This window comes from Perca flavescens, chromosome 21 (assembly GCF_004354835.1).
Source record: "Perca flavescens isolate YP-PL-M2 chromosome 21, PFLA_1.0, whole genome shotgun sequence".
In the NCBI taxonomy this organism is placed as follows: Eukaryota; Metazoa; Chordata; class Actinopteri; order Perciformes; family Percidae; genus Perca; species Perca flavescens.
This window is the reverse complement of record NC_041351.1, coordinates 13,219,677-13,247,272: the sequence shown is the minus strand read 5'-3', so window position 1 is coordinate 13,247,272 and position 27,596 is coordinate 13,219,677. Positions and strand designations below refer to the sequence as shown.

Below are 27,596 nucleotides of genomic sequence, written 5' to 3'. Positions count from 1 at the left end.
AAAAATAAAAAGACAAATATTTGCTGGTTTCAGCTGTGAGGATTTGCACAACATTTGAAGACATCACAATTTTTTTCCTCCATTATTTGCAGCCTTACTTCCTAGTCCTCGTAGATTAAAGGCCTGCTTATTTCCCTTTATTGACTGACGGAGGAATTACTCAAAACTCTACTTCTCACATTACCTAATTACCTACTACCAACATGTAAATTTCATCATCTAAACTAAAGTGAATCTTTAAAAGTAATTTTGCATTAAGAGAGATATTTGCTTACATTTCTGTGCTATTCTGTTTGACTGACATTACATAGGCCTCCTCGCCTATCGCTGTTTAGCCTGACTTTGACATAAAAAACATGTAGGCACACAAAACTCATACTTCTGGGCTCTTTTCCATAATTTTCTACTCCCTTTGACATGTCCATTAGCAAAGTGACCACACACTTCATAATAGGAACAAGGAACTGTACGTGGGAGTTGTGTTGAGCCACTGTTGATTTGCAACCAAAATCAAACTCAAAGAAAGTAACACAACTAAATCTCTCTTTGGATAGCATCCCTTCACAGTTGCTTGAAGGCTTCCTGTCTTTGCTTGATGGGAGTAATTACCTATCTGACAGAGCCAATGATAGCAGGGCAGGTAATAACTGGTAATTAGCCAGCTGAGTGGCAGCTACCCAAGCCTTGGTGCTTACGTCTCTCCAATTACCACTCATTACTCAGAGGATAGAGAGACGGGTGCCTTTAAAAAAAGAAAGATTTCTACCTGTTATGTCTTTCAAATGTGAGACTGTGGACACCGTTCCTCCTCCCATCACCCCCCTCCCTCGCTCTCCGTCTTTTCCTGTTGTGGATGGACTGTGTCCGTTCTTCTGCCGGTTCCTCTGGGTCTCCAAGGCCTTCAGCTTGCGAGCATGTTTGTGACCTTTGTAGTGGGCTTCCGCCTGGGTCTGACCATCACACACCACACACACACACACACACACACACACACACACACACACACACACACACACACACACACACACACACACACACACACACACACACACACACACACACACACACACACACACACACACACACACACACAGAGGACTAAGTCAGAGTACAGTAAATGAAAAGAATCACTGACATGATTAAATTAATGAAGGGCAGCGTGAAATCAGTAAACTGTATTATTTCCATCTGTTCCATCTCTTTGGCTTCACATGCTTCCATGGAGTTAGGGAAAAATTATGTGATTAAGCATTTGACTCAGAGGAAGAGTCACATTGCCATTTTGATCATCATCATCGTCACGGTTGTGCACAAATGAGCATCAGTTGGACTCATGGCATCTCATGACCATCCTCTGAGCTCACTGGCTCATCTTTCCACTGATTCGTTGTGACACAAAATGGCCCATGTCCGATATTTTGCAGCACAAAATGACCCCTGTGCCTTCCTCTGTGAGAGAAAACATGTTTGTGGCAGTGCGACAACAGATGCATGCAGATTTGGATCCCGAAATGGCTGTGGATGGCTCTCTATAAAGCAAGATGTGCTCTACAGAGGTAGATCCAGCGAGTAGAAGTGCACCAACAATGAAGCAAAGCAACTGAAGCAAAACACATTTATCTGGTAATCCATAATATCTCCATACAGTACAGCAAATCTATACATTTGATATGCTCTACTTAGCTCTAGGAAACAAACAGCAATACAGTAAAGCATTTTGTTAATTGTTTTGTTTCTTATTTGTTTTGTTTCTCAATACTGTATTGTTGTATTACATTCAATACTCTATTTTTCTCCTGTAAGAAAGTCCTATAACCTACTCCTGGAAGGTGGAAAGTTCAAATACCTTCATCAATTTGAGAAAACTATACATGAAATCAAGTGTACAAAACAAGCAGAAGTCAGGAAGACCTCTAGCTCACCCAGTAGAGTGTGCTCTCTATATAGACAGTGGTCGGGGTTCTAGTCCAAACCAAGGCCCTTTGCTGCATGTTGTCCCCCCTCTTTCTCCCCCCTTTCTTGTCTTCAAGCTGTACTTTCAATTAAAGCCCAAAAGATAATCTTTAAAAAGACAAGCAGAAGTCATAAAGGATAGGTCTGGTGATATTCTATATTTTTGTTATTGTCAACAAATCCCATGAAAAGCCAACAATGAATCGATCTTACTAACAAGTATAGCCTGAGTAGCCAAAGCCTAGTCTCGCATTGCCAGACCTTCCTCCACAGCGCTGCGCAGGAGGGTCTGGTTAGTCCACACAACATTGCAGCATAGGAGAAAAACGTGCTCTGGTTTTTTGGCATTTCTTCCAACCAATCACAATTGTCTTGGGCAGCGCTAAGCGCCGGACGCAGGTACAGTGCCGCTGCAAAATAGCCTCAGGAAGGAACTGGTTTTGGTAGCTCTGGAATTAAAATGGCTGTTGAGTGTGCAATGAGAACTTTACTCAAATATTTCGTTTCCTGAATCGTTTAGAATGCCAACACCAAGAAAGCGGAAGGTGAGGACAAACTATATGTAGTATTTGTGACACATTTTTTTATATTTACATAGGAATGAATTGGCTTAAGTACCACAGACAAGGAAGGGAAACTGGACGGACTAAGGCATTGTCGGTTTTGTTCTTTTCATGCGAACATAACCAGCATCATCCTTTAAAGCACACGTTTGCAACACTAGTGCCTTTTGGTATATAATAGACACAAGTGCACTAGTATAAACAGGTAGTCTGAGTTTGGAACAGTGTAACAAGACTTTAGGTATCTAGCTTCACACAAGGCTGTTAGATAATTTGTCATTGCTCAAATTATCCAGTTTCCCAGGCACAGGCTGTACACAGTACAGTGCTTTGTGCTCAGTGTGTAGAGGTGATCTTCAGTGACTGTGTGCATAGAGTGGTGGGGTACGAGTCTCCTTATCAACACTTTAGATGAAGCTTGGGCTGCTACACAAACAGAAAGGGTACCACAGTGGGTCAAAGTGTGTGCTGGGGGATACAGGGCTGAGCAAAGGGTGAACGAGCCCTTTGGCTACGTTGAATGTCAGTGCACACTAACCATTCAGCGTGATTTTCAACTGAGTCAGAGGGATGAATCTGCTCCCATCTGCATACTACCATATTATCTGGCATGCCAGTGTAGTATGAGTTCACTATGTTCCACCATAGTAACGTAAAGAGAGAATAGCATGTACAGTAAGTGTCCCAGGACGGCAAAGATCCTCAGTTAAAGACACCTAAAGAAGACTGTCAGGACAGCTTGGCCTCCGCTGACCTAGATTCAAGCAGCTTTATGCATTCTCACACCACTGATGCCCAAACTCTTTATACACAGTGAGCAACAACTGTCCTCCACAAAAAAGGGCAGCAAAATAAGATAATGTGTGATCCTTTAGGCTTGAATCGTTCATGCTTTTTTTCAGTGAGTTTAGCAGCCTTAAAGGAATAATTAGAAAATATTCAAGTCTATTCCTTTTTATGCACACCGGTTATGTAATATGAACAATAGATATAATTTTCACAGTCACACGTCTTTGTCTTCATACTGAGCAAACAGATCCGGCTTTCCATTTTCAGTACAATAAAGCACTCCACTGTAGAGGCACTTCATTTTATGAGCAACTAAATATTGTATATTTTGTATATAATGTCATACTATTTCCATCACTTGTACTTATAGCTGCACCATACAGTATATTTTGCCTACTGTAACTGCTGCACATGTTCATACTGTTCATATTAAACTTAGGAAACCATCTCTCTCTCTGTTTATGTGGTTTAAAATCCCCTCTTTAAAACATAAAGTTTTTTTTCAATTTCAAAGACTAGATTTTTTCATTACCCTCGTTAGTGGTGTATATCTAGTGATGACGGTCTGTCGGTCCAAACTGAAATATGCATCATTTATGCTTACCAAAAATGTTATCTTACTAACCACTTCAATTCAGCATGATAGACTACTGTTAAATCAAGTTAGAAATCATGTTAACTTTAGTTGAACTTTTTAGATCCTAGTTTGTATCAAACTGCGGATTCATAATTGGGTTGAACATTGAATGGCATCTGAAGCTGTGCGTGCAATATAAAAAATAAATAAAAATAAATATGAGTGACTGTGAAAATTAAAGCTACTGTATGTACCACACAAGCATCAAGTATAAAATATGAAGACTTGACATATTCTTAACTATTCCTTTAGTCAATTTTCTCTTTCAAGTGCAAATTCCAGCTGCTCAGTGCAGCTCCGTTGGGACCTGGTACCTGCCTGTAACCTGGCATCCAACTCCTGGGTCAACCAGCACTCTCAGCTCAGCTGCAGGTGACACAGAGGGGAGGAGGAGAGATCCTGTTAGCTAGAAAACAAACTACTTTACAGCATCACTGTATGTCCAAAAGTACAGAGCAAAGAGTGGGAGAGACAGATGAGGAAGTAAGGGTAAATGTGCTCGCGCCAGTGTCCTGCCTTCTTTAAGTTTCACAATTCACACAAAGAAAAGTCATTGTCATTCCACGAGGTTCCTCGTAACAATATAAATGCAAATATGTTTAAATGAACTCCATAGGAATCAGAGCCAAATGAATATGAAGAGGAAGGTGTGATAAGCAGGAAAAAAGCAACCAAACTAGCTGACTGGTTTCCTTTTAAGAACCCATTGGTTAATTAAAAAAAATGGAAGCTGTAGAAATATAATGATTAGACTGATGAGAAGCATAGCCTGCTTAAACATTGATTGTACACCAATAGAATGCAACAAATATTAAATGAGCTGCAACTATGTGGGCACTTGGCTGCAAAAATTATCCAAAAATAAGCTTTAGATGGCAGTTCATGAGACAATTATAAACATTGTTTAGAAAAGCCTACAGCAAACATCAAGAGGGTCAGCAGGTATCACAGTGAGTAAAGTGAGATACTGTTTATTCAACACAACCCTTCACTTTATCATATAAAAATGCACCACATGTTGATGTAATTTAACAAATGACTACATTCTGCAGAAAACAGGCAGATAAGAGTGGTCAAAGGTATTATTCCACCTTACTGCAGCGAATGAACAAGAAATCCATTGAACTTTTGTTCTATCCAGTCCATCAGGAAAGAAACAAACCTTTCCCTCTGTGATATCAGGGGAAAGGATTGAACGAGTGTCTGACTCACAGTGGAGTTGAAGCGCAGGTGACAGATGTTACAGGAGATGATGGGTTTCTTCTTGGGTGGAGCCACGCCAAAGGTGTGGTTGATCACAGCCTTCTGCACTGGGTCCATCTACAAGATCACACACACACGGACATACATAAACATGTTAGTCCTGCTTCTGTGAGAGTAGAGCAAACAGGCAATTTCATTAAAGCAGTGATTAAAACCATAAAGTAACACAAATGCCATAAGACATTTTGTTTTCCTATACCATCAATTAAATGACTTAAGTACACATCTTTTCTGAAACAGATGGTCACTGTCAGCACCTGTTCGGACATGTTTTAACCCGCTGTGCGTTAAATGTTGTCATGTTGTGTTCCCAGATGAGTAGCATAAACTTTTATCTTTGATGAGTAGGTCAGAATAAGCACAGATATACAGAATAACGATTTAACCTACTACCAGCACCTTTTTAGGTCAATGATGAAGAACTTGTCTTTTCTTTTCATTAAATAATATAATCTATTGTATAATAATAGAGTCATCCTGTGATTTAATGAAATATTGCACGGTGTGATGTTATTTGGTGAAGGGAAATTAGTTTGCCTTGAACATCGAGTCCAAAAAGGTCAAAATTAAAATGACAAATTAACAGCATAAAAAAAAGAAAAAATGCAAGCTGTGTATATTTTCAGAATAGAAGTTTTACAGAAGAAATAGAAGAAATTACAGTTCTGAATTCACATGTTTGATCACTTTTTATGACACAGTGGAGCTGTGTTAGTTGATTGATTGATTGATTGATGTTTTTAGCGTTAGGGGTCAGACAGGAATTTTTTCCCACATGCCTGATAGATTTAGTGCATTCCTACTGAATTGTCAGCGTAAAAGCTAAATGTAGATTATGAAAGTCTGCCGCTCCAAACATGCATTTATGTGTGTGAGAGAAAAGTGTTGTATTTGGGATGTCTCCATCATGTATTTTTATATTTTATATTTAAGTTATATTTATTTGTCTATTAATATTTTCCTATATTAAATGGCTACAACGTGCACATTTCAAGTTATATAAAGTTGTTTACTGTATGTAAGACATGCCGTACAGTTTAATAGTTCTGCTTCACAGCTTTCGTTTAATAGATTTCTTTTTTTAAACTAAATTAAGGGTAGGATTAAAAAACTGTTATCTCAGACCTTAATACCAGTCTTATATATACACAAACACATACTGTATATATTAGCGTTTTTGCATTTTTAGTAAAGAGTTGCCAGGGAACAAGGGGAACAAACCCCTAAGACTAAGTTTGTTTTGATGTGGTAATGTGATATGGTATCTTACCGTGCTGAAATTGGGGAAGAGGCTGAGCGGCGAGGAGCTGTTGACCCTGAGCGGCAGGAAGTGCTCCAGCTGGGCATGAGTCTGCGGCTGGAGGGGTCGACCTGGCAGAGACAGGGAGCCCAAGAGTGGGTGGACCTGGCTCTGGGAGAGGGCACCTACAGCAGGGATGATCATATTTGAGTAAGCACATCACTGTTAAAATTCTCCATCTTAAACACAAATCTGGAGAGAGACACACATTTCACCATTTTTCTTTTGAGGCCACCAAAGCTGAACATCCATACTGTATACACTCGCAAGGATAAAGAGAAGAGAAGAAGTTTAGCACACAGCATATGAGATGAAGAAGACCCATTCCCACAGTGAATGATTTACTCAGTAAAGCTTTAATGACTGCAGTAATAGAAGGGGATAAATGATGAGAGGCTTTGTGTGGCCTTTTCCTGCTTTACAAGTCCATAGTTTATCTTGACAAATGTCTCTGGCCTTTCATCACAGCACTAGTGTGTAATTGTGTAGTTTTGTTCTTCCTCAGATCCTGCAAATGGGTCAGTCAACTTAAAGAGCAAAGAATTGCAAGGAGGTTTCAAGGCCCAAGGTGACTGATAAACTGTACAATTTATTTTTTATGTATTATACGTATACGTTTGTTTTTTTTGTTGCTCACCAGTTTTCGGTCTTCTTGCATACATTACAGTGCTTGTTTTGATGAATCCCACAGCAATTTCACAAACACAATTTGCTTTGCAAATATGCTTCCACATGACCTCTCATCTCATCACGCTTCATTTTGGTTGGCCTAAATGCTTTTAGACTGCTCATGCTTTAAAGAGCAGCATGGCACTGACCTTTGTCTAGATCCAAAGTAAACATTAGTAGGCTCAAATTGAAATGCACAGTGTCTTACATAAGCATGGAGATTATTGTAATGCCTGTATGTTGAAAATCCTGAGGTTTTTAAGTTAGAAGGTCATGTTTAAATGACAGAAAACAAGTTAAAACTAATATAAGTGAGCAATGGATCAGGATTCAGTTTATGGGGGAATGTTGTTTTAAGCATTTTTTCTGTCTAATGTACAACAGGTGAGGATTGATTGATACTGATAGATAGCAATATAAATTGAAATATTAAAGAAAAAAGTGTTTTTCATAGAGATCCCAATATAAATGGAATGACACTAGAAGCATGGCCTTATTGAGTACAAGAAAAACAGTTTTTGCACTTGAAATTTGAAATTATAACCCTAACTGTGAATTAGAAATGCATTGTATGCCTTCATGTTGTTTGTGCATGCAGGACTGATAGTGGTAGAATAGGCATTTTTCTTGAATGTCTCAATAATAAAGATTTGACTTTAAAACCTGTTTTACACAGCTACATAAAAAAGTAAACTTTACTAAAAGATTAGTTTTTTTAAACTCCATATTAACATTTTAAGAAACATTTTCTCTATCTCAAGGTAAAATAAAAATAAAATGGGATGAGAATCCAGACATGTTGCAAGAAGCTGTTTTCTCATACAATAGGCCTACAATATCAGGTGTTTTTCTTTCATTTGAAAGACAAAGCTTGACTTGGTATGGATTAAAATCTGTGGTTACTGAGGGTGGAGTGGAGGTTTGGCCCTACTGGGACGGAAAACGTCAAGCGAAGTTTGACTGATGAATCCAGAAGTATTAACATACCAGATGATGACTGGAAGATGAAGAGAGACGATTCACCAACTTTGGATTTAGGAAAGATATATGAAGAGACCGTTGTTGCACATAGCACACAAATATTACGAAGTGTATTGTTTTTTTTTCTCTAAATACTGCATGTTATTGCAGTCAGTCTTAACGTTTGAATCTAATGATGTTATTTCATAGTACTAAGAAAGCACAGCAACAAGAAAGCAATATTCCCTGATTTTCTGCTTCTTTCACCTCTGGATTTCAAGGTCTTATCTCCAGGGATGAGGCAGATTTGAAAGTCCTTGAGCATTAGCATGATTTTACTAATCTGGTCCCATATTCAAAATGGTTCTTAAAGCCTGAGCAGAACGGAGAGACATCACAGAGGAAGGGAAAGGGAAAAGAAATACAACATTTGCAGATTCAAACATGCTCAAAGAAATGTTATGAACAGTACTGCTGAGGGAAATGATTTTAGGAGTCATACAAAAAGTGGTTAGGTCAAAAAAGTTAGGCAAAAACTAACAGAGCAGCAGTAGTGGATGTAACAAAGCTTTATTTATTTTTTTATCTTCCCTGCAGCTACAAATGCCTTAGGGTACTTTTTTTTCTGGCAGTCAGTATGGCAAAAGCCTGCCAGAAATTGTATTAAATCTGATTCAAAATACCTAATTTGGAAGTGAAATATGAAAATGTATTTTTTGAATATTATACAAGACTAAGATCCTACAGACATGAGACTGTAATCAACATGCTAACTTGCTATCAATGACAATGCTTATATGCTAATGTTTAGCACATGTTTACCATTTTAGTTATAGTGTGTTAGCATGCTAACTATTGCTAATTAGCACTCAACACAATGTACAGCTGATGGGAAAGTCATTAGTTTTGCAGGTATTTAGTCATAAACCAAAGTATTGAATAAATCAAAACGTTCACCTGATGGTGGCGCTAGATGGAAAGTAAAGGAATCACCAACAATTCATCCTGAGGGAGATATTAATGTCTGTACCAAATTTATGACAATCCATCCAATAGCTGTTGAGATATTTCAGTCTGGACCAAAGTGGTGGACCGACCGACCAACTGTTGTTGGCATCTGGCTCAAAAGTATTCCAAAAATAATCAAGAAATGTTATGTTCTGGGAAGCGAACTATCACAAAAAGATGAACCACTAAAAGAATGCATTCCTTCAGCTGGTCAACAGACCGACCAACCACATAACTCCAGCACACCAGTGAGGGATTAACTTCAGACCAGCGCTGCGTCACAATCTCAAACCAGACAGACACAAAACTGAACAAACTGAAACTGCCTGTCTGAAACACTGAACAGCAAACACAAAGAAAAGGGAATTTCTATCTGATTCAAAGCCATGAATAGCAATTGGCAGTTATATCTCTGTCCCTACAGATAAGAGACGGTTTTGACCAAAAAAATACAGCCAGAATCACCTCAGTCAAAATACAAGCCTAAGAACAAACAAGTCCTGGCTACCAAAAAAAAGGAAAGACTACAGGCAGGTTAGAAAGACCAAGAAAGAGGTGTGAGGAATGATTAACATGTGAAGAAATTTTGATTTAATAATCTGTAATTCGGGAGTAAAAAACAAATCTGTTAGAATAACATCACAGAAAAACATCCAAAAATGGGGGGAAGCCAATGCTAAAGGTAACCCCTAATCAACCCAATAAAGCCAAGTTGTTTCATCTTAATCTTTATTAAATATACATTATATTACTTGTTATCTTATCTTGTTTTAGCATTGTTATTCTGTTTATTCAGTGATTTATAGGCACTCAACATGTATTATTTAGATTAGAATTTGAAATGATTAAAGCTGATTATACTGTTTATTTGATCCTGCATGTGTAATGTGCACCAAAGATCTCTGTGGAAAACAAAAATATTCAGACAGAACATGTGTTTACTGATTTGATTTTGTTTTTGATGAATTCCAATTTCATTTAAATGCTCCACCAGGACCGTTCATGTACCACTGATGCCCATAGAGTGTATTGACTTGCATTACACTGACTCGAGAGCAAATGACAGGGTTACGAGAAATGAGAAAAAGTGAAAGAGAGACAACCACTGGCGGATGAGATACTGTTGTTCCCTCCGCTAGGCCGATGTGCTTAATCTGCCTGTCAGTATGACTTTTGGGGACATTAATTCCCTCTCCTACACAAATCTGAAATTGATCTCATTAATCTCCCATGCATATATTCACAAAAACACAGCAGGCCGAGATGTTTAATAAACTGTGTTTTGTGCTGAACAAACTAGAAACTGCCATCATCTAGAGAATTTGTACATCAGGCGACAAGAGGAACGTGCTTGATGGGACTGTCCCTTTTTAAGTTACCCATCTCATTTGCATCCAGAAAGGGCAAACTTTGACAAGATGGACTAAAGCTGCGGCTATATTAGTTTAATCTAATCATGCTGGAAATGTGTTAAGCAGCAAGGCCTTGATTAGTTTTTTATAAATAGTCATTCATCACTTTAGAACTTAATGAACTCAAATTCATGAAGTCAATGACTGTACCCACAACCTTAAAAAAAAGTTGAGTAGCGGGATTTAGTTAACCATTTAAGATAGAAAATAACCTCATATAAAAGGGGGACAACCCCAGCAAAACTACGATACTTGTATTCTGTAAGACAGAAAATATTTATAGACACCATATCATGCAGTCAACTATGCATCTATCCGTAATGGTTTTAGCTTGTAAAAAATAAAATGGCTACATATATGATGCAAAAAGAATGAGGCTAAAGCTACATGTAAACATGGCAAAAATAAGCATTTTACTAGTTGATGACCAACATAGAAGACATGTAAATAAAGAAACATCATTACTCTTGCGGTGTTTTTTTTGCCTGGTTAGCTTATAAATTTGTTTGTATTTTTTAAACGGTATGTTTTCACCTTTAATGTTAATAGTAAATGCTTGAATATCAACATCCCAAAGTCCATAAAAGAGCAGAACAGAGCTGCTAATGTTACCCAAACTAAACTGTAGGTAAGCTAGTTAACTGGACATGCTAACGACTATGGGTTAGAGCAGACAAACACCCTATTTAATCCATTACACTTTTGCTCTTGGCAGGGGCTTAGCAAACAGTCAAATGAGCGGGGATCATATCATTTTTCATCCTTTCTACAATAAAAATAATTCCACATTTTAAAAACGAACCAGTTCCTGCTCGTTCTAATCTGTATTCACTTTATTTTTCTAAGTAGGAAGATAGGTTCTTCATGGAAACTGGGAGTATAGGTCCCAGCAGCCATACATCCCGTATTGAGAAGGGATAAAAGATTATGAGCTGGAGAAATTATAGCACCTTGAAAGAAAACTGGGGGAAAAGCTTAATCTCTATTATTTCCAGGATTAGTCTCTGGGTGACTCAACATCACAGCAATCACAGAGGGAAGGAAATGGCATCTTTTCATGAAGGGTGGAAAAAAGTGGGGATGAGAAGCTTTCATAGCAGCAAATCAGAGTGAAAATATCAGAGGAAAGGCCGCTTTGGTTCGTTTCAAGGCGAATGCATTTCTGGGATCATCTGTCTGAGCCACCAGGCTCTCTGTCTTCAGTCTGAACCAACATGGTGGTGTGGAGGCACGCTCTCATTTCTGACGCTTACCAGCATCCCCTGACGAGCTTTCTCTGTTTGGTGTTAATGCTTTGTGACATTAACAATGGAGTTATGGCTGTTTCTTAATTTCACTGAATTTAATGTGGAAAGACATCAAACATATTTTGCTATAATATTATCATTAAAATAATAATAAATAATGCACCTCTGGAGACTGACAGCCATGATGTCAGAGACCAGAGACAGGGGCGTAGCAGCAATATCCAGACCCTGTAAATAGGCATTATCTGTGAGCCCTTCCCTCTGGCTCTTCATTCTAGTATTTTTGTGAGCCCTCCTCATATGAGGGCGCTGTATATTTAATCACCCCAATCATAGCCTGAGCTAAAAATAACAGTCCTAGTTTCAGCTTTGTGACAATGCAATTTCTTTTGAAATGTTTTATTGAACCCATAGATGAACACTTAACCCTTATGTTTACCTGAACATTTCAAAAACCTCACATTTGGAGATGGCTTTCACTGGACAACAATGCTATAATTTCTAGTAATTTAGGACCATTTATTTTTTTCTTTTTAAATAAACTGTTAGAAAAAAATGCATGTAGGCGTGCATACAGTATATGTAAATGTACATACATTAATTTTTTTTTTTACCTTTTCCTTTGAATGTTACTATCATGTATTGTGATGCTGCTTCTATGGTATACTGTGATGAGTTCCAAGGATCAACTCCAAGGATTGGGGTGTTTTGGAAAGCGGGATGAACAACTGTAAAATAAAAATAAATAAAGGAATAATCAACATAATTAAAATCTGAATGCCCTGTAATGTCATTTTTTACTTCTTTTTTTACCATCTTCTAAGCAAAAACATAGAACCTACAGTCCACTGATGTCTGTAATATCACTGAAAAGGCCAAGTTATTTAACAAAACTAACTTCAATTTAACGAAAAAGAATTTAGATTAGATTTGTCAAGGGTTCCAGCTCATGAAATGCTCCAGTGGTCCAGGCACGTGTTGAGTTATTTCACAAGGTCAAATACAATCTATTTTTGTATGTGAACCATAAAGCTGCTAATGCGTTTATTCAATATCTGGTGTTGACATCAGGACATCGACACATCATAAATCTGAATCTGGGTAGTGTCATTTTAACAATCTGGTTGACATCAGCAAGACAGTTACAAGACATTCAATTTTGCAACTCACCCTCATTAATACTTCCTAAAAACACAAATTATATAAAACATGATGAGTATTTGGGGCATTTGGAATATTGTGTTACTACTGCTGACAATATATTTAGTATCATTATAATCACAGTATCAGAAAACAATTAAATAAAATGTATTCAACATAGAAATATGTACAGTAATTTAAACATATTAAAGAATTACTTGAATATGCCATTATGATGACTATATAAAACAATGTTGCGTTGACGCGTAAGTCACTATAACTAGACAGTGTATGCTGTAGGTGCAGATCGGAAAATCCCACTCATTCTATCTTTAACCAACAGTAATCTTTCTATTTGCAGAATAGCACTCAGTCATTCAGACGGTTCAATCAAGTAGTCAGGATTAAGCACTGAGGAACGTGGAATTGAAATGCTAAAAAAGCGTTGCCTCTTCTGACAGGGTTTTGCTGTTAAGCCTGCAAAACACATTGTCGAATGATGAAAATTGAATGGTATGTTTTCCACTTCATAATAGCATGAAGCACACAGCTTTTCTGAGTCATAAAACAGAAGTGGTTAGTGCACTGCGCTTCTGCTGTAATGGTGATGCCATTCATTGCTTACACAACAGGCAGCGAGCTAGGCATTTATGATGAGCTCTGGAGGATGAATTAGCATCCATTAAAACTGCCATTGACAGCTCCGCTTAGCTCCCTCCACTGGAAACAAAACGGTGGAAGTGAAGGCCTAATTTCCATGATGGCTTAAAATGCTGCCCCCGCCTTGCACTGTGTGGTCTTTAAATAAATCATCTTTATTGTGACAAAGTACATTTAGGCCACGACTGACAGCCAACGGGCAAATTCTCCCGCTGGCTGTCACTGTCTATTTAAACTCACACAGCCGCAGCTTGAAGCGCCAGCGGCTTCTTGTGAATTTCTACCTGCAGGGCAGCATCCAGCCCAGATCAGGCTCCCCGCGGTAATCTGTCCTACTTTCAACTGGAGCACTGTGGGCCCATTTTCACCCCAGGGTCAATAAACTTCTTTTGAATTTGTTCAAGGTGAAATCCAGGACTAGTGTTGTCTGATCAAAGAAAAATCACAGGGTACTGTGATTACTCTGCAAAGGATACACGCTACTACAGTAATGTCCACACAGGAGAATTAAGCTAAAAACAATCAAGAGAGTCAAAATTCATCATATTTTCAAAGTCTTTTCATCCCCACTGCTGGCATGAAACAGCAGATTAGATAGCAAACGTGATGCATATCTCTTTAACCAGAACTTTGGCTTGCTGGGACTTTTTATTTCCACAGAGTTTCCACAGGGCATCATATTTAGTCGAATGTTAATACTGGCACCAAATTAGATTCAATAACTGCCCTGTCTGGTATATTAGGAAAGTAATATTCTTGGTAGGCTATGTTCTAGTGAAGCATGATTTGAGTTACTCTCACTAGGATCTTCCATTTACTCATCTTGTTTACGTCGAGAAGACTTTGTCTTTTGACAACAGGCAAACACCAAATTCAGAGTTAATGCACATGATGTACTTTTCGATTCTGTTTCCATAAAGGATAAACAAACACTAGGAGATAACGTTGATCTGCTGGAAAATGAGCATGAATGCACTATGAGTGCAGCTCAGATAGAGCAGTTGTGTTTGTTTCCTTTTCCGACCCTCTGCCCTTTCATAATATTCTGCACGTCTTTATCAAGCACACTTAAAATAAACTGCCACCATCTGTTTGAATTGAGATAAGCCTGAGTCCAATCAGACCTGCTGAACGGCATTCAGCAGATGTGCCGCACATACTTATTGATATTTAAAGTCTGTCGCAGCTTTATCCGCCCCACGAACTTAGTAATTAGCAGCTTTCTGTCTGGATGCTCCTCTCTAGCTGTCTGCCTGGTGGAGTGAGTTTGAAGGATAATACATTAGCAGATTTAGAGCTGAGAATCACAGGATCTTTGCTTATTGGTGCATCTCAATAGATATTTATCAGGGATACATTAAAGAACACAAGCTAACATTAGCAGTTGTATTACAAAGGTGAAGAGCGTGTTGTAGGGCTCTTTCTAGTTTAGCCTGTTTGTTAAAGGAGACAGCAAAATTTGCCAAACCTGCGTTATTGGGTAATAATGCTGCAAAATTATTCAACTGATCGTTCAATAAACCCCTCCCTTGAACAGCGATTGTGCATTAGGACCCCTTTCACAGGGTCGAAAATCTTTTAATTAGCAACATACAGACTTTTAGTGGCTGATTTCCGGTGATCTTTGAAACATCTTTTAATATAGACCCTTAGAAGTGTAAGACCTCTGTTCACTCCATGAAATGTTAGCAAGGAAAATGTAGATCCTACCAATAACATCATTTTAAATTAAAAAACCTGTCTCTAAGGACAAGGTCAAAGGCTGTTTGAGTGAAAGACACTTCACCAAAAATAAAATCTAACATACTTCACTGAGTCTGCAGCTACCATAATTGTGCACACATCCTGACAATGTATTGCATGAATACTAATAGAGAGCACTTGAATTTGTAGTCAAAATTTGTCATGTCTCAAGGCAGCTGCATATTTCAGCAGATTTTGCATTTTCTGCTTGATTTTTAAAGCACGTTGACGGATTTGGAAGCAAAATATTTTCATTCAAGTCAGCATTTCAGCAAATTCCAAAACATGTATCCATTTTTGCTGACAGAGTGTATAGTGTGAGTGTGCCTGCTTGTGTGTGTGTGTGTGTGTGTGTGTGTGTGTGTGTGTGTGTGTATCTTAAATTGAAGCATGTGCAACATTTGAGCCATTAAGAGTTTCTGTAACAATTGACCTCAATCTCCAAAGAGAGATTAACTAAAATGTCGTGAGTCAGCAGCCGTTCATGTACAGTAGCCAGCAGGAGGTAGAAATACTACAAAGCCAACTTCATGCATGTCAAAAGTTAGAAATAGTCCATATCATAAGGAGCGGTTTTTGAGTAACCATTGTACTTTTCCTTACAGTTTACAGGAAGAGGCGATGGGCTTACAACTCCTGTTCGAAGGACATAGAAGGAGTCTCAATTCCAGTGTCCTTGAGAGTCCCTTCCCCAATACTTGTGAGCAAAGTGAATATTCAAATACAAATTTAATGACAAGATGTTTTGAAAATATGAATATAATCTTGCCATCTATATAGTATAATCAGTGACATGGGATCCCTCACAGCTTCCTCACACAGATAAAATACAATATGTACCAACTCATAAGCAGAGAATTTAAGAAAAATATAGAAGATAGAAACTATGCAAGTACATTTCTAAATTAGATATGTGAATAGCAATCTAGGGTAGTCTGCGTTCACAGTGCAGGCAGCGTACTTCAATTTTCTTAGTATGGGACAGGTAGTATTATACAGTCTGATGGCTATTGACACAATAGAGAGCCTCAGACACCCCCGTCTTGCACCTTGAGAGGATGGTGATGATTGTTTAGAGTTCAGTTTATCCTTTATCCTCTCCTAACAGTTTCTAACTCCATGCTGTGCAGGCTCATTTTGTTTTTTTGGTTTATTACTAGTTTATTCATCCCAACACTGATGCTGCACAGCACTACATCACCAAGAAGAGGGCACAGGCCACAATGAGTATGTTAAGCAGCCTGCTGCATGTACTGAAAGCCCTTATTGTGAGGTCAGACAAAGAGGCGGCGTAATTGTATACAAAGTCAATGAAAAAACACAAGTCGACGGTTCAGTGGTCAAATTCGTGGAAATGATGCAAGGTGAGAATTAGCTTTGCTTTCTGTCTGAACGCAGCTTAAGGGTTTGTTCATATCAACTTGGCTGAAGAGCTGTTGAACTGTACAGCAGCTACTTTACAGGGGTTTCTCTATTATTATGTCATGTCGCAAAATCTTTAAATTGCTGCTGCTGGTACCTCCACACCCAAATGTATTTAATTTGATGAAATCACTACTATAAAAATCTACTCATCTACTCTTAATCTCCACCGTACTATACTGTTCTCCCAGAAACCCCCTTATTTATTAGGGATTTAGTAGAAATCTAATTGTACTTATGACACGCAGCAGGTGATGTAATCTGTAATGTATTGAAAGAACCATTCAATGTCCTCACTATGTGCCCAACAGACAGTTCCACATGGCCTCCACAGACCCTTGAGATTACCCCGTCACAGTCCTGGTTGCCAGATATCTTAAAGCTGCATGAGTTCTTGGCAAATCCCAAAAACAAATAGATAGAAATAATAGAATCCATGGCATGTGTCTAAACCATTAAAATGATTTAATGTAGTTGGTTTTGGCATGAAGCTCCATTCCCAGGGCACATTTGGAAAATGTTGCCCTCATTTTGATGCATGATGTGAGTCACTCTGAGCTTCTATGTACTAGACGTTTGATATGATTTCGAAGAAAAATCCTTGCCAGCTTTTGATGTTTTTAAACGCAACTATGCCACTATCAAAATGCTTATTACAGATTCACTTCTCATATATACTTATAGATACTAATACTATATGCAGGGAGTCTCAGACAAAAGTCAGGTCCCAACAAGGGTTAAAAAAAAACCCATTTAGGGCTAAAACTTATTTTTTGATTAGGATTAGATTAAGATTAAGGTTGGAATTCATCATATTATGCATGGTTTCGATAGTAGTAGTAGCATTTAGGGAATATAAATCAATGCAGCGTCCTCTTAAGTGACAGAAACAAGAGTGTGTGTGTGTGTGTGTGTGTGTGTGTGTGTGTGTGTGTATGTGTGTGTGAACCTCCACAGTCATTAGCAGTCAGGCTAATCAAACTCACACTATCAACACTCTACAATGACTGATTGGGGCTGTCATTCTCTGTTAGCAGGGTTGAGGTAAATGAGGGAACGTCTTGTAATAACACACAACATTAGACAGGATGCCACATTTATTCATTCAGATTATACCAAACTGTATTGAAACGAGTTACTAGAAAATCAAAAGAATTTGTGAAATGAGCATGATGTGTCGTACCTGCTCTATGTACAAGATATTTCCCAACCATGAAAATATGTTGTGAAAGAGTTATAACTACACCAGGAATCTAGTTTTACATCAAAAACTGACAGCGAAAAGTAAATGAGTTGGGTGGTGGATGGGCACCCATTTAGCTTCAACTCTCTTAAAGGCATACTATGCAGTTTCCATTTTTGTCAAACAGCTACCCCTAGAGTCACTGTGGAGTACTTGTATTTAACGTTACTGTCGTAGATACCACTCACGCAGAGCTGTCTCTGCGCTCACGGCCTGATCCCCTCCCACCTGTAGGACTGGTATTATTATCAACAATGGATGAATCAACAACTTTGTAAATTAGATTAGATTAAACTTTATTGTCATTGTGCAGAGAACAAATACAAAGACAACAAAATGCAGTTTGTGTCTAACCAGAAGTGCAAAAAAAGCAGGCAGGTGGTGTTAAAAACTGACATACAACAAGCAAGCGCAACAACATACAACATGTAATGCAATGCAAGCAATTTTACTTGACATGTTGATAAAATGTTTGGAGTACAGTCTTCAAGTTGGCCTTATTAAAGTCTCCTGCAATTATGTGAACACCATCACGTTGGGCCCACTGGTTATTTGAGGTGTATGAGAGTGTACTTTATCATATCATAATGACCAGGTCATGAGAATATTACTGAAACTACAGGCGTTTATGGTGTCCAGCAGGAGAGAGAGCGCCGTGTTTACATTGGCGTTGGGTGGAATATACACAGCCGTAACGATCACTACTGTTAGCTCTCTTGGTAGAAAAAAAGGCCGGCATCTGAAGCTCCTTATACACCAACCAGACGGCCAAGCGTCGGCAGAAAAGGCAGTTGGACTAATCAGTCTCCCCGAGTTGGTCAAAAAAATGCCTCAGAACACACCGAAGAGACGAGACGTAATACGTCTCCATAACAGCAGGTGGCGCTAATCTGTATTGTTGCCCAAAAACATTAAAACCGGCAGCTGATTGGACAAACGCGTCACGTGGGTCTGTTTTCTTCGGAAATTCAAAGACAGACTGTCATGGCAGCTTGTTCAGAATACGATCTCATATTGTACTAAAATAGTTCACCGAAACGTGTTTCAGAAAACATTTTAAGCGAGAAATAGGCCATGCAGTTGCTGAATCTGTCTTCATTTCAGCTCAACAAAGGTCAGTTTAAAAGATTTTCGTCAGATTTTGAGAGACTCTAGTCACGCTCATTCCGCTCCCCGTTTCTGGCTTAGCCCTCTACCAATCAGATGGGTCATTTGAGTCCGACTGCCGGCAGTGCCCGCCCCGCCGATTATACATATCAAATCGGCCAAAAAGAAGGACGACGGCCCTTCGGACGGACAACGGCATGAAACATACCGTACAGACTCAAGTCACTGACCTCGCCAGACTGTCCGACGGCTGATTATCGGCTCGGTGTGTCCAGGCCTTTACAGACATGTACTCCAGGTCAGGGCAACAGTGTTTATCTATAATTGTCTTGTTATTACACCAGTTCTCATGCACGTACATACAGAGCCCCCCTCCTCTGCTCTTACAGTCCTCAGTCCTGTCCCAACGGAGCATAGTGTGGCCGGCTAGCTGCACCCTAGCATCAGGTATCCCCGTGTGAAGCCAGGATTCAATGATAATCAAAACACAGCAGCACTCTGTAGAGGTGGCTTGTGTGCTATGCTAGCTTTAGCATAACACCGGACCTGCGGCCCTGCTATTCCTCTCCCTCCTCCGTCTACGCCGCCTCCTAGACCCGACAACAATCCACGAAGAGCCCGGCGGTCTTGCTATGTCGTCTGGGATGTTGTGCGTATAATGAAAGACACTCGAAATAGAATTACATTTTTTTTATTTCTTACTTTTTTATGGACATGTACTGACCCTTTTGTTTTGTGTGAAGCACATTGTATTGCCATGGGTATGAAATGTGCTATATAAATAAACTTGCCTTGCCTTTAAATACACAATTCATGCAAAGATGTAATCGTCTTTGTGTTTTTGGCACGACACAAATTATGTCGGCATATCATACTTCAAGACTGTCCTTCCCTGAAAAATGCTCCAAGCAGCAATTACACTCTAGTGACCATAGTAAGTATGACAGGAGCAAAGCAGAAAGTAATGTGACAAAGTATAAGAGCACCAAATTCTGTGTAAGGAGGAGAGAGGTAGGTTGGAGTGGTGTATGGGTCAAACCAACACAGGACTTTCACCCAGGAGACCGAGGTTCGTGTCCTGTTTGATAATAAAAGTAAACAGGAAGTTTTTTTTAGCTTTACGGAACAAGTTACGTCCCGTTCAGCATCGAATGCGTAACCGAAAAGTAAAGGAATGTCTGATTTTAACCCAAACCGTGATGTCTTTCAGAACCAAAACATAGCAGTTGTGGTGCCTAAACACAACCAAACTGCAACCGTTTCACAATGTTAATGACGTGTTTAAAACTGCAAATGTTTTGTTAAAAAACGCAACCATTACGTTTTATAGTTTAGATATGAGGACGGAAAATGCTCCTGTGGCTCCTGTAGGAATAAACAACCTGTATCGTCGTATGGTTTGGAGGACTTGCGGCATACCGGTACTTCAGATGCACTGAGCTTGCAATCCTGGCTCCACGCTGATGACGGGTATTTCAGATACTGCTGTGGCACAAAAAAATCTAAATGTTCTCACCAACACAAGGCATTGAGTCAAAGTACAGTAGCCTAATTACATTTGTTCTCTATGATAATCGGCACTATCAGTATTGCAATTAAAACCATATTGCGTTACACTCATTACCCTATGATTAGAATAATGAGTCATTAACGCTGCTGAATAGTGAATTTGAGCCCCAACAGGAAAATGAATGGTCCCATCTAATCTGACTCATGAACTGTCTAGTCAAACATTTTGAAAAACTTTTCCATAACATAACAATAAAATAAGGACTTGCTTTCTCTCTCCATCCCCACAGAACAGAGATTAATGTCTCATAGCGAATATGATGGGTCATATCATCCCACTTGCTAATATTATTGGTTCCATAAAGTGAGTCATGCACTCAAAGGTTTTTTTTTCTACAGCATTAAAAAACTTTACCTGGTTTTGCTCTAATTGCTAGTTTTGTACTTTGTCATACAGACCATTTAGTTTATTATCTACACTTCAGGTGAAATCGAATAAGATACTTAAACAGCTTCATGCTGTGCTGCAGTAGGTTATTTCAAGCTGATCAGATAACTATCATTTTAACTATCATTTGTCGCGACTTAAAGCAATTCTGTAATGTTTTTTAAACTCTGATATATAGTAAATAATTTGTATGTGTGTGGGTGATAGAATGTGTCACAGGGTTTTACTAATAAAATGCAAATTGGGCTTTTCACAAGCACAAATATGATTTTAGTCAAGTGTAGACTTTTGTTTGCTTACCTTTTAAAAGGGAATAAAGAGGTTAGATGTCACAGCTCAAGCCAGCCTGTGTCACACTTAATGATAGTATATTCATTGTAGTCACAGCCAATTTCATGTATTTCTTTTTAAAATAAATTAAATTAAATTAATATGTTGACATTTTAAAACATTTGTTAGTAAGTAGAGGGCAAGAGAGGAGGAGGAGGAACAGGGAGCTGATGACTCAACTAAAAACTATAAGAGACAATGTGCCCCAAAACACTGGATTACATTATTTTGTCATAATGAACGCATTTCTTAATGTTTTAAATCTTGGTTAAAAGCTCACTTTAAGAAACGTGGGTTTTTTCATTGTCCTGCCCTGTTTATTGTGTCTATTTAAAAAAAAAAAATTGTTTAACCCATTTCTACAAAATGTTTATATTTTTATCGTCTTGCTGTATTACCTGGTACACTTTATCACATCAGTTCTCTGTTCCATGTTTTCCGCAATTTGGATTATGTTTTTAAAAAGAGCCAAATAAATATTGCAGACTTTAACCAACCATGTGGCAATCACATCTTAGCCATCTTACACCACTGGATGCAGTAAATTTCCAACTGTGGTGCAATTGTGCTGTGCCCCTCTGAACATGTAAACCAGTCACCATTTCATACTGTGAGTCACTGCAATTTGGATCACTGACGGCGTAATGTGGTGTTATGCACGGAAACAGAGCTTGTAATATGTGTGTTATTACACTATTGTGATCCTGGTGTGCTCTATTATAAATGTTTTATTCAATGTTTAAGGCCTCCCCCAGTTTCTGCTGTGCTACATATAATTGTATCTCTACTACTTTTCAACAAAAAATTTATAGAAAGATATAAATCTCAAAGCTGAGAAATATGTTCTTAATTCTAGCTATCCTAGATTAACACATCATTACATCTATTTCATGTTATAGAATGAGATTTATATACAGAGGCTGTCACTGCAGCTCTTGACTAACGGTGGAGGGGTGGGGACAGCTGCAGCATGGCCACCAGGCAAAGGTCTACAGCTATCTCCTCTCCAACTGTTTCCCTTTGATCCCTCTAATCTCACATTAAAAGCAGACAGCATCCAGAGCTGCCACACAGACACTTCTTAGTATTTCTAACCAGGCACACGCGTATATGTGTCCATAAACTACTGGAGTATATCACAAAATGCAAATGTATAGACATAATTTTTACACATAAGTTTGCGTTAACTCTATGAGATGACATGTTTCTTTTTCATCCTCATATAAAGACTAGAATTTTTGCCTCGGTTTTCATCCAAAAAGAAAAACACAAACGTAAATCTAGGGCTGCAACTAACGATTAGTTTCATTACTGATTTTATTTTCTTGATTGATTGTCTATAACATGTCTAACAAACAATGAAAACTGCCCATCACAACTTCCCAGAGACCAAGGTGACATGTTTAAATTCCTTGTTTTTCTAATCAACAGTCCAAACCAAGATAAGCAATTTAAAGTGATATAGAACAGATAAACACAGAACATTCTCACATTTAAGAAGCTCCTACCAATTACTTTTGGCATTTTTGCTTTTAAAGTGACTGAAACAACTAATGGATTATCAAACTAGATGCCCATTAATCATTTCAGCTGAACTCTTGTTTACTCTTTCATTTGCATGCATGTATCTAGAGGTCAAATTTTGAACTTGAGACTGGTAAACTGTCTATGCATACTACCAACGTATGCTGGTGAAATGAAAGAGCTTAACTTGGCAACACTAAAGTGGTTCTAAATTTAAAAACCCTAAATGCAATCAGCATTATGCTCCCTTAGCCGAAAAAAACAAACACAAATGACTAAAAAAATCCCCACACTGCCTTTATCTTTAACAGGTTCCAATTATGCGAGCTAATCTGGGCATATTTCCCTCGGGAGGCAAAGACATAATTGCCAGCAATCTGTGCAGTGATATCAGCGCTGTTCTTGTGTGGCTTTAAAATGACTTGACACATCTGGGAGCGACTGTGTTGTATTGGTCTGAACTCCACATTTGGCTTAATCAAAAGGGGTCAATTAGAAAAACAAACAGGCAAGGGACTCATTTTGGATGCAGAGGAACTGAAAGAGGGCAGATGGTAGGCAGGAGACTGAGCTTGTCCTTGAGCAACGATGTAAAATCATTGTTGTAAAAACACACTTTGACAGAGGAGTACTCACATGCATTTAGGCAGCTGGATACATGAAAAACAACACATCTCAAGACAAATACAACCTGATTAAACCTCAGCTATTTGTGAGGCTATTGCATTCCCATAAATAAGTGGTACTGACACATACTGTAAGAGTAAACAAACAATCTTACCAAAAAGCATCTCCGCGTGTTTTGGGATACCTCTGCTTGCTACTCTCTTCTGTGTTTGACTTAGGTGTCTCCTGCCAGTTTATCTCCCATCAGAGAAGTTGAACAAAAACCAACAACGTGCCTCCTCACAGATAACCTTCTCTGTCTCTCTTCTGTGTCTATCTTTCCTCCACTTTGATTCTCTAACTGGAACGAAATCCTTTCTCGGTCAACGACACATGTTGGCTGTGATCCAAACTGCCGCAGCTGAAGAACGACACATATGTGCTTCAATTAAAAGCCTTGTGCTCTGCTGATCATGCTGCCCTTTAGGAGACGAAGGAGAGAAGCACCGAGGCGGATAGAAAAACAGCAGAGAAGGGAAAGAGGCTGGTGAGAGTCTAAAGAGCAAGTGTGTATTCTTCTGTATGCGTGAGTATCTAAGAGAGTGCAAGTGAGTGAGTGAGCGAGGGAGCGAGGAAGAGGGGGGAGAGAGAGCTGGCAGAGGACTGGCTATCAACAACATTAACATCCCACCTCTCTCCCCCTTCTTCTTTTCAGTACCATTTTCTATTCAGGGTTCACACCTGCATGTGCCCTAAAGGACAATCAAATGCAATTTCCTTCCTTGCATTACTTGACAACAATAGGCATCATTTATCAATCTATTTCTTTTCTGCTTAAAATGTTACGGTCCTGCTTAAAATGCAGCTGTGCTACATTGTCACCCAAAGTAATCAACATCGTGGGCACAAAGATGAAACATTTACAAGCTTTTAATCCACATCTAAATGATACACTTTTTATGTTTACATCAGATACTGCAGTACGGTGTTTGTGATGATTGATTGCAAGGTCCTATTTGATTAGAATAAATGGTTTCTACACCCCTGTTTACATGTCCAATAGGTTGAGTGTGCAGAGTTTTCAATCACAATACCCGAGTCACTCAAGCAGAACATAGTCATTATTTTTTCCACCACCACTTTGGTGTGACTGATGTAATCACCAGCATAATTAAACAGTGGTTTAGTGTTCAGCCAAAGTAAGCAGTAGAGTAATATTTAAATGAATTGTTTGTTCTGTAGTTTTCCTACATACAACCCCAGTATTGTGTTCTGAAGCTTAACCCTCTCCTGCATGTCATATCTATATATAGACGCTCTCATTTATACATTTTTACATGACGATCACAGGAGTGGCTGATGTGGCTATAATGTTGCATTTTGGGGAGGAAAAGGAAGAAGCGCCACAAGGGGCACATCAGTGCCAGAAAAGGGAAACATACATTTGAATATTCAAAGCGACACTGTGTAACATTTGTTGAACAAGACTGTAGCACAAGTAGAGAAGAGTCAGAAAACTGACAGTTACACGACAATATCTATCTAAGGTCTGCTAACATTAGCCAACATAAGCCAAGGGTGGAAGTAAGCATTAGATGATAATAATGTGTAGCCATTCAAATACATTATATTTCTTATGCAAATGATACATTATCAGAAGCCCTCAATCTATCCAATGCTTGCATGCAGTAGAGGGTTTTGACTCTGTAACGAGTTACAAAAATCGGAATCATAAATCATGGAAGCTTAGCATATTGATAGTTCAGCTATTTCCGCACTCAACACTGATTTAAACTATTTGAGATCAAGCAGCATGCAGCTCTAGCAGAGCGTTTATTTAAATGAGCAGGTGGGAGAGATTTTTGTACACCTAATCGCTCGCTCATTTTATGGACTAATCTTTCGATGATTACTGTATTAACACTCTGCAGAGCAGAGTTAGATTCTGTGTCACCCTTTCTGTGTGATATTTAGCTCAAATGTCTCTTTGAGTTGCAATGTATTTGTATGTATGTATGTATGTACTGTATGTATGTATGTGTGTATGTATACAACAGCGATGGTCTTGGTGTTACCATTGAGAAATTATGTAAAGTATATTCATTCAAGTACAGTATTTAAAGCTATAGTGCGCAACTATTTTATATGATGAATGCCCGTTACATTCAAGTATTGCCAAATGAGTTGATGCAAAGCTAATTAAGCCTATCAGCTCCACAAAACTCTGTATTTCTCATAATGGCTATGTTTACAAAATGGTGTTGTCCAGTGACTTTCGCGCGCAGAAGCTCGAGTGATGCGTTTTACATCACCGCTGAGAAACAACAACATCAGCGTTCAGCTTTGGAGACAAAGAGGACATAACAATTACAAGATAATTACCTCTTCTTTTTTAATCCCCCGTGTTAGCAACTGCGTGGAGGGGTGGGGGTGCGATCACAAGGCTTGCGGCATGTGGATGCTACGACAGTGCTGTTGTCATTACTAAGAATTTGTCATGGGGGAGACAGAAACTATGCACTACATCTTTAAATACAATGTTTATGTAATACAACATTATACTTACATTACCTACATTTCAAAAATAAATATTCAACTTTTACACCACTAAATTCAGTTTTACAGCTATTCCAACTAGTTACTTTGCAGATTAATATTAAATATACATCGGGTGCTCTCGTGGACCGAGGGCTTTGTCTTTAGTTCATGTCAGCTGGGGACCTTTGTTGCATGGGGTTCTACTGTCTCTCTTATAAAAGGCATGAAAATGAATAAATTAATATATGAAAATGTAATTTACAGAAATTTCTGTTCCTTATATAGTAATGCATAGTAATAATAATCAAAGTATCGTAACCATTAGGCTGAGTGGCCGCATTTTAGAGTATAAATATATAGTATATTTTTGCATTGTGGTATACATTTTACTTAAGTTAAGGATCTGAGAACTTCTTACAGTTTGTGACCATTTACACCATGGACATGTTCTTAAATATTAAGAGTATACATACATTAACTTGAGGATTATCTGACATGTGCTTTAAGTTGTTGAAGAGGAGGAGAGGAAGAGTTCCAGTGCATCTGAAATCTCGACTCATTCCAGAAGCACGTAGCTGGATATTTGTAGATACAACAGAGAAGCTTGTACACACCGCTGGGGAGGGCAGGCCTTCAATGCATTGTTATTCATTCCACAGTCACTATAATCACTTCAAATAAACACGATTATTCTCACAGTGTCTGCCCCGGAACCCTGGCCTCAAATGTCATTTACAGTGTCGTAAACACACACACAGACACAAACACACACACGCTGCTTGTGTCTGCCCTGTGTGCTCCTTGGTGGCTACATGTCCACTTGAATAAGTGTGTTGTGGAAGCACAACGCTGACAAATCCTGAAAGTCATACACTTGATTTCAGCCTGCTGCATTCAAATTAAAGTGCAGTGAGCCTCAAGCAGAATGGTTGTGTGTCGGCTACACAGAGGATGCTTTCATTCTCTGTGGACCTACTACTAAACATCGGCTATGCATACCTCTATTTACCTATATGGAATCTGTATGTGTGTATGATTGTCATGCCATGTTACTTATGGAAATGACTGAGACAGAAACAGAGAGGGACAACAAAAGCCTCTTTACTCTCAACCTGATTCACCAAACAAAAGATTTTTTTCTGCATTTTGACAGTATCGCAGCCCAATGCATTTTAACTTATTGCTTTTATAATGATAACATTTACATACATACATACATTTACTTATTTTATCTAGGATAACATCCAAAACCAATCTCAAAAAGTTACACTTTCACCACCAAACAAATCCGACGTTTGTCATGTTTGTATTCAAATGTATTGACACATGCAGGATAATGGCTCTCTGCCACCTAAAATAACAAAAATTAACTATTTACGTCTAAAAACCAAGTAAAGCTCCTTGGGTAATTTTTGACACATCTCTGACCTGTAGATGACACAGTCATTGGAAAATACTGTAAAATAGGTGTCTGCTTCAACGCTATCAGCCCCTGAGGGTTTTGGTGCCTAACTGTGAACAAGCC

The 27,596-nt window shown here is 38.6% G+C and overlaps 1 protein-coding gene across 2 annotated transcripts in view; it reads right to left on the bottom strand.

Moving 5' to 3' along the window:
- LOC114548288 (zinc finger protein 385B) overlaps positions 1–27,596 on the bottom strand; it is a 78,366-nt gene that overhangs the window by 11,945 nt on the left and 38,825 nt on the right. For both annotated transcript variants that reach the window (XM_028568139.1, XM_028568141.1), the window contains exons 3-5: positions 6,476–6,630; positions 5,155–5,262; positions 767–950 (exon numbers count right to left, since the gene is read on the bottom strand). In XM_028568139.1, coding sequence (XP_028423940.1) covers positions 767–950; positions 5,155–5,262; positions 6,476–6,630 — 447 coding nt within the window. The remainder of the gene's footprint in view (positions 1–766; positions 951–5,154; positions 5,263–6,475; positions 6,631–27,596) is intronic.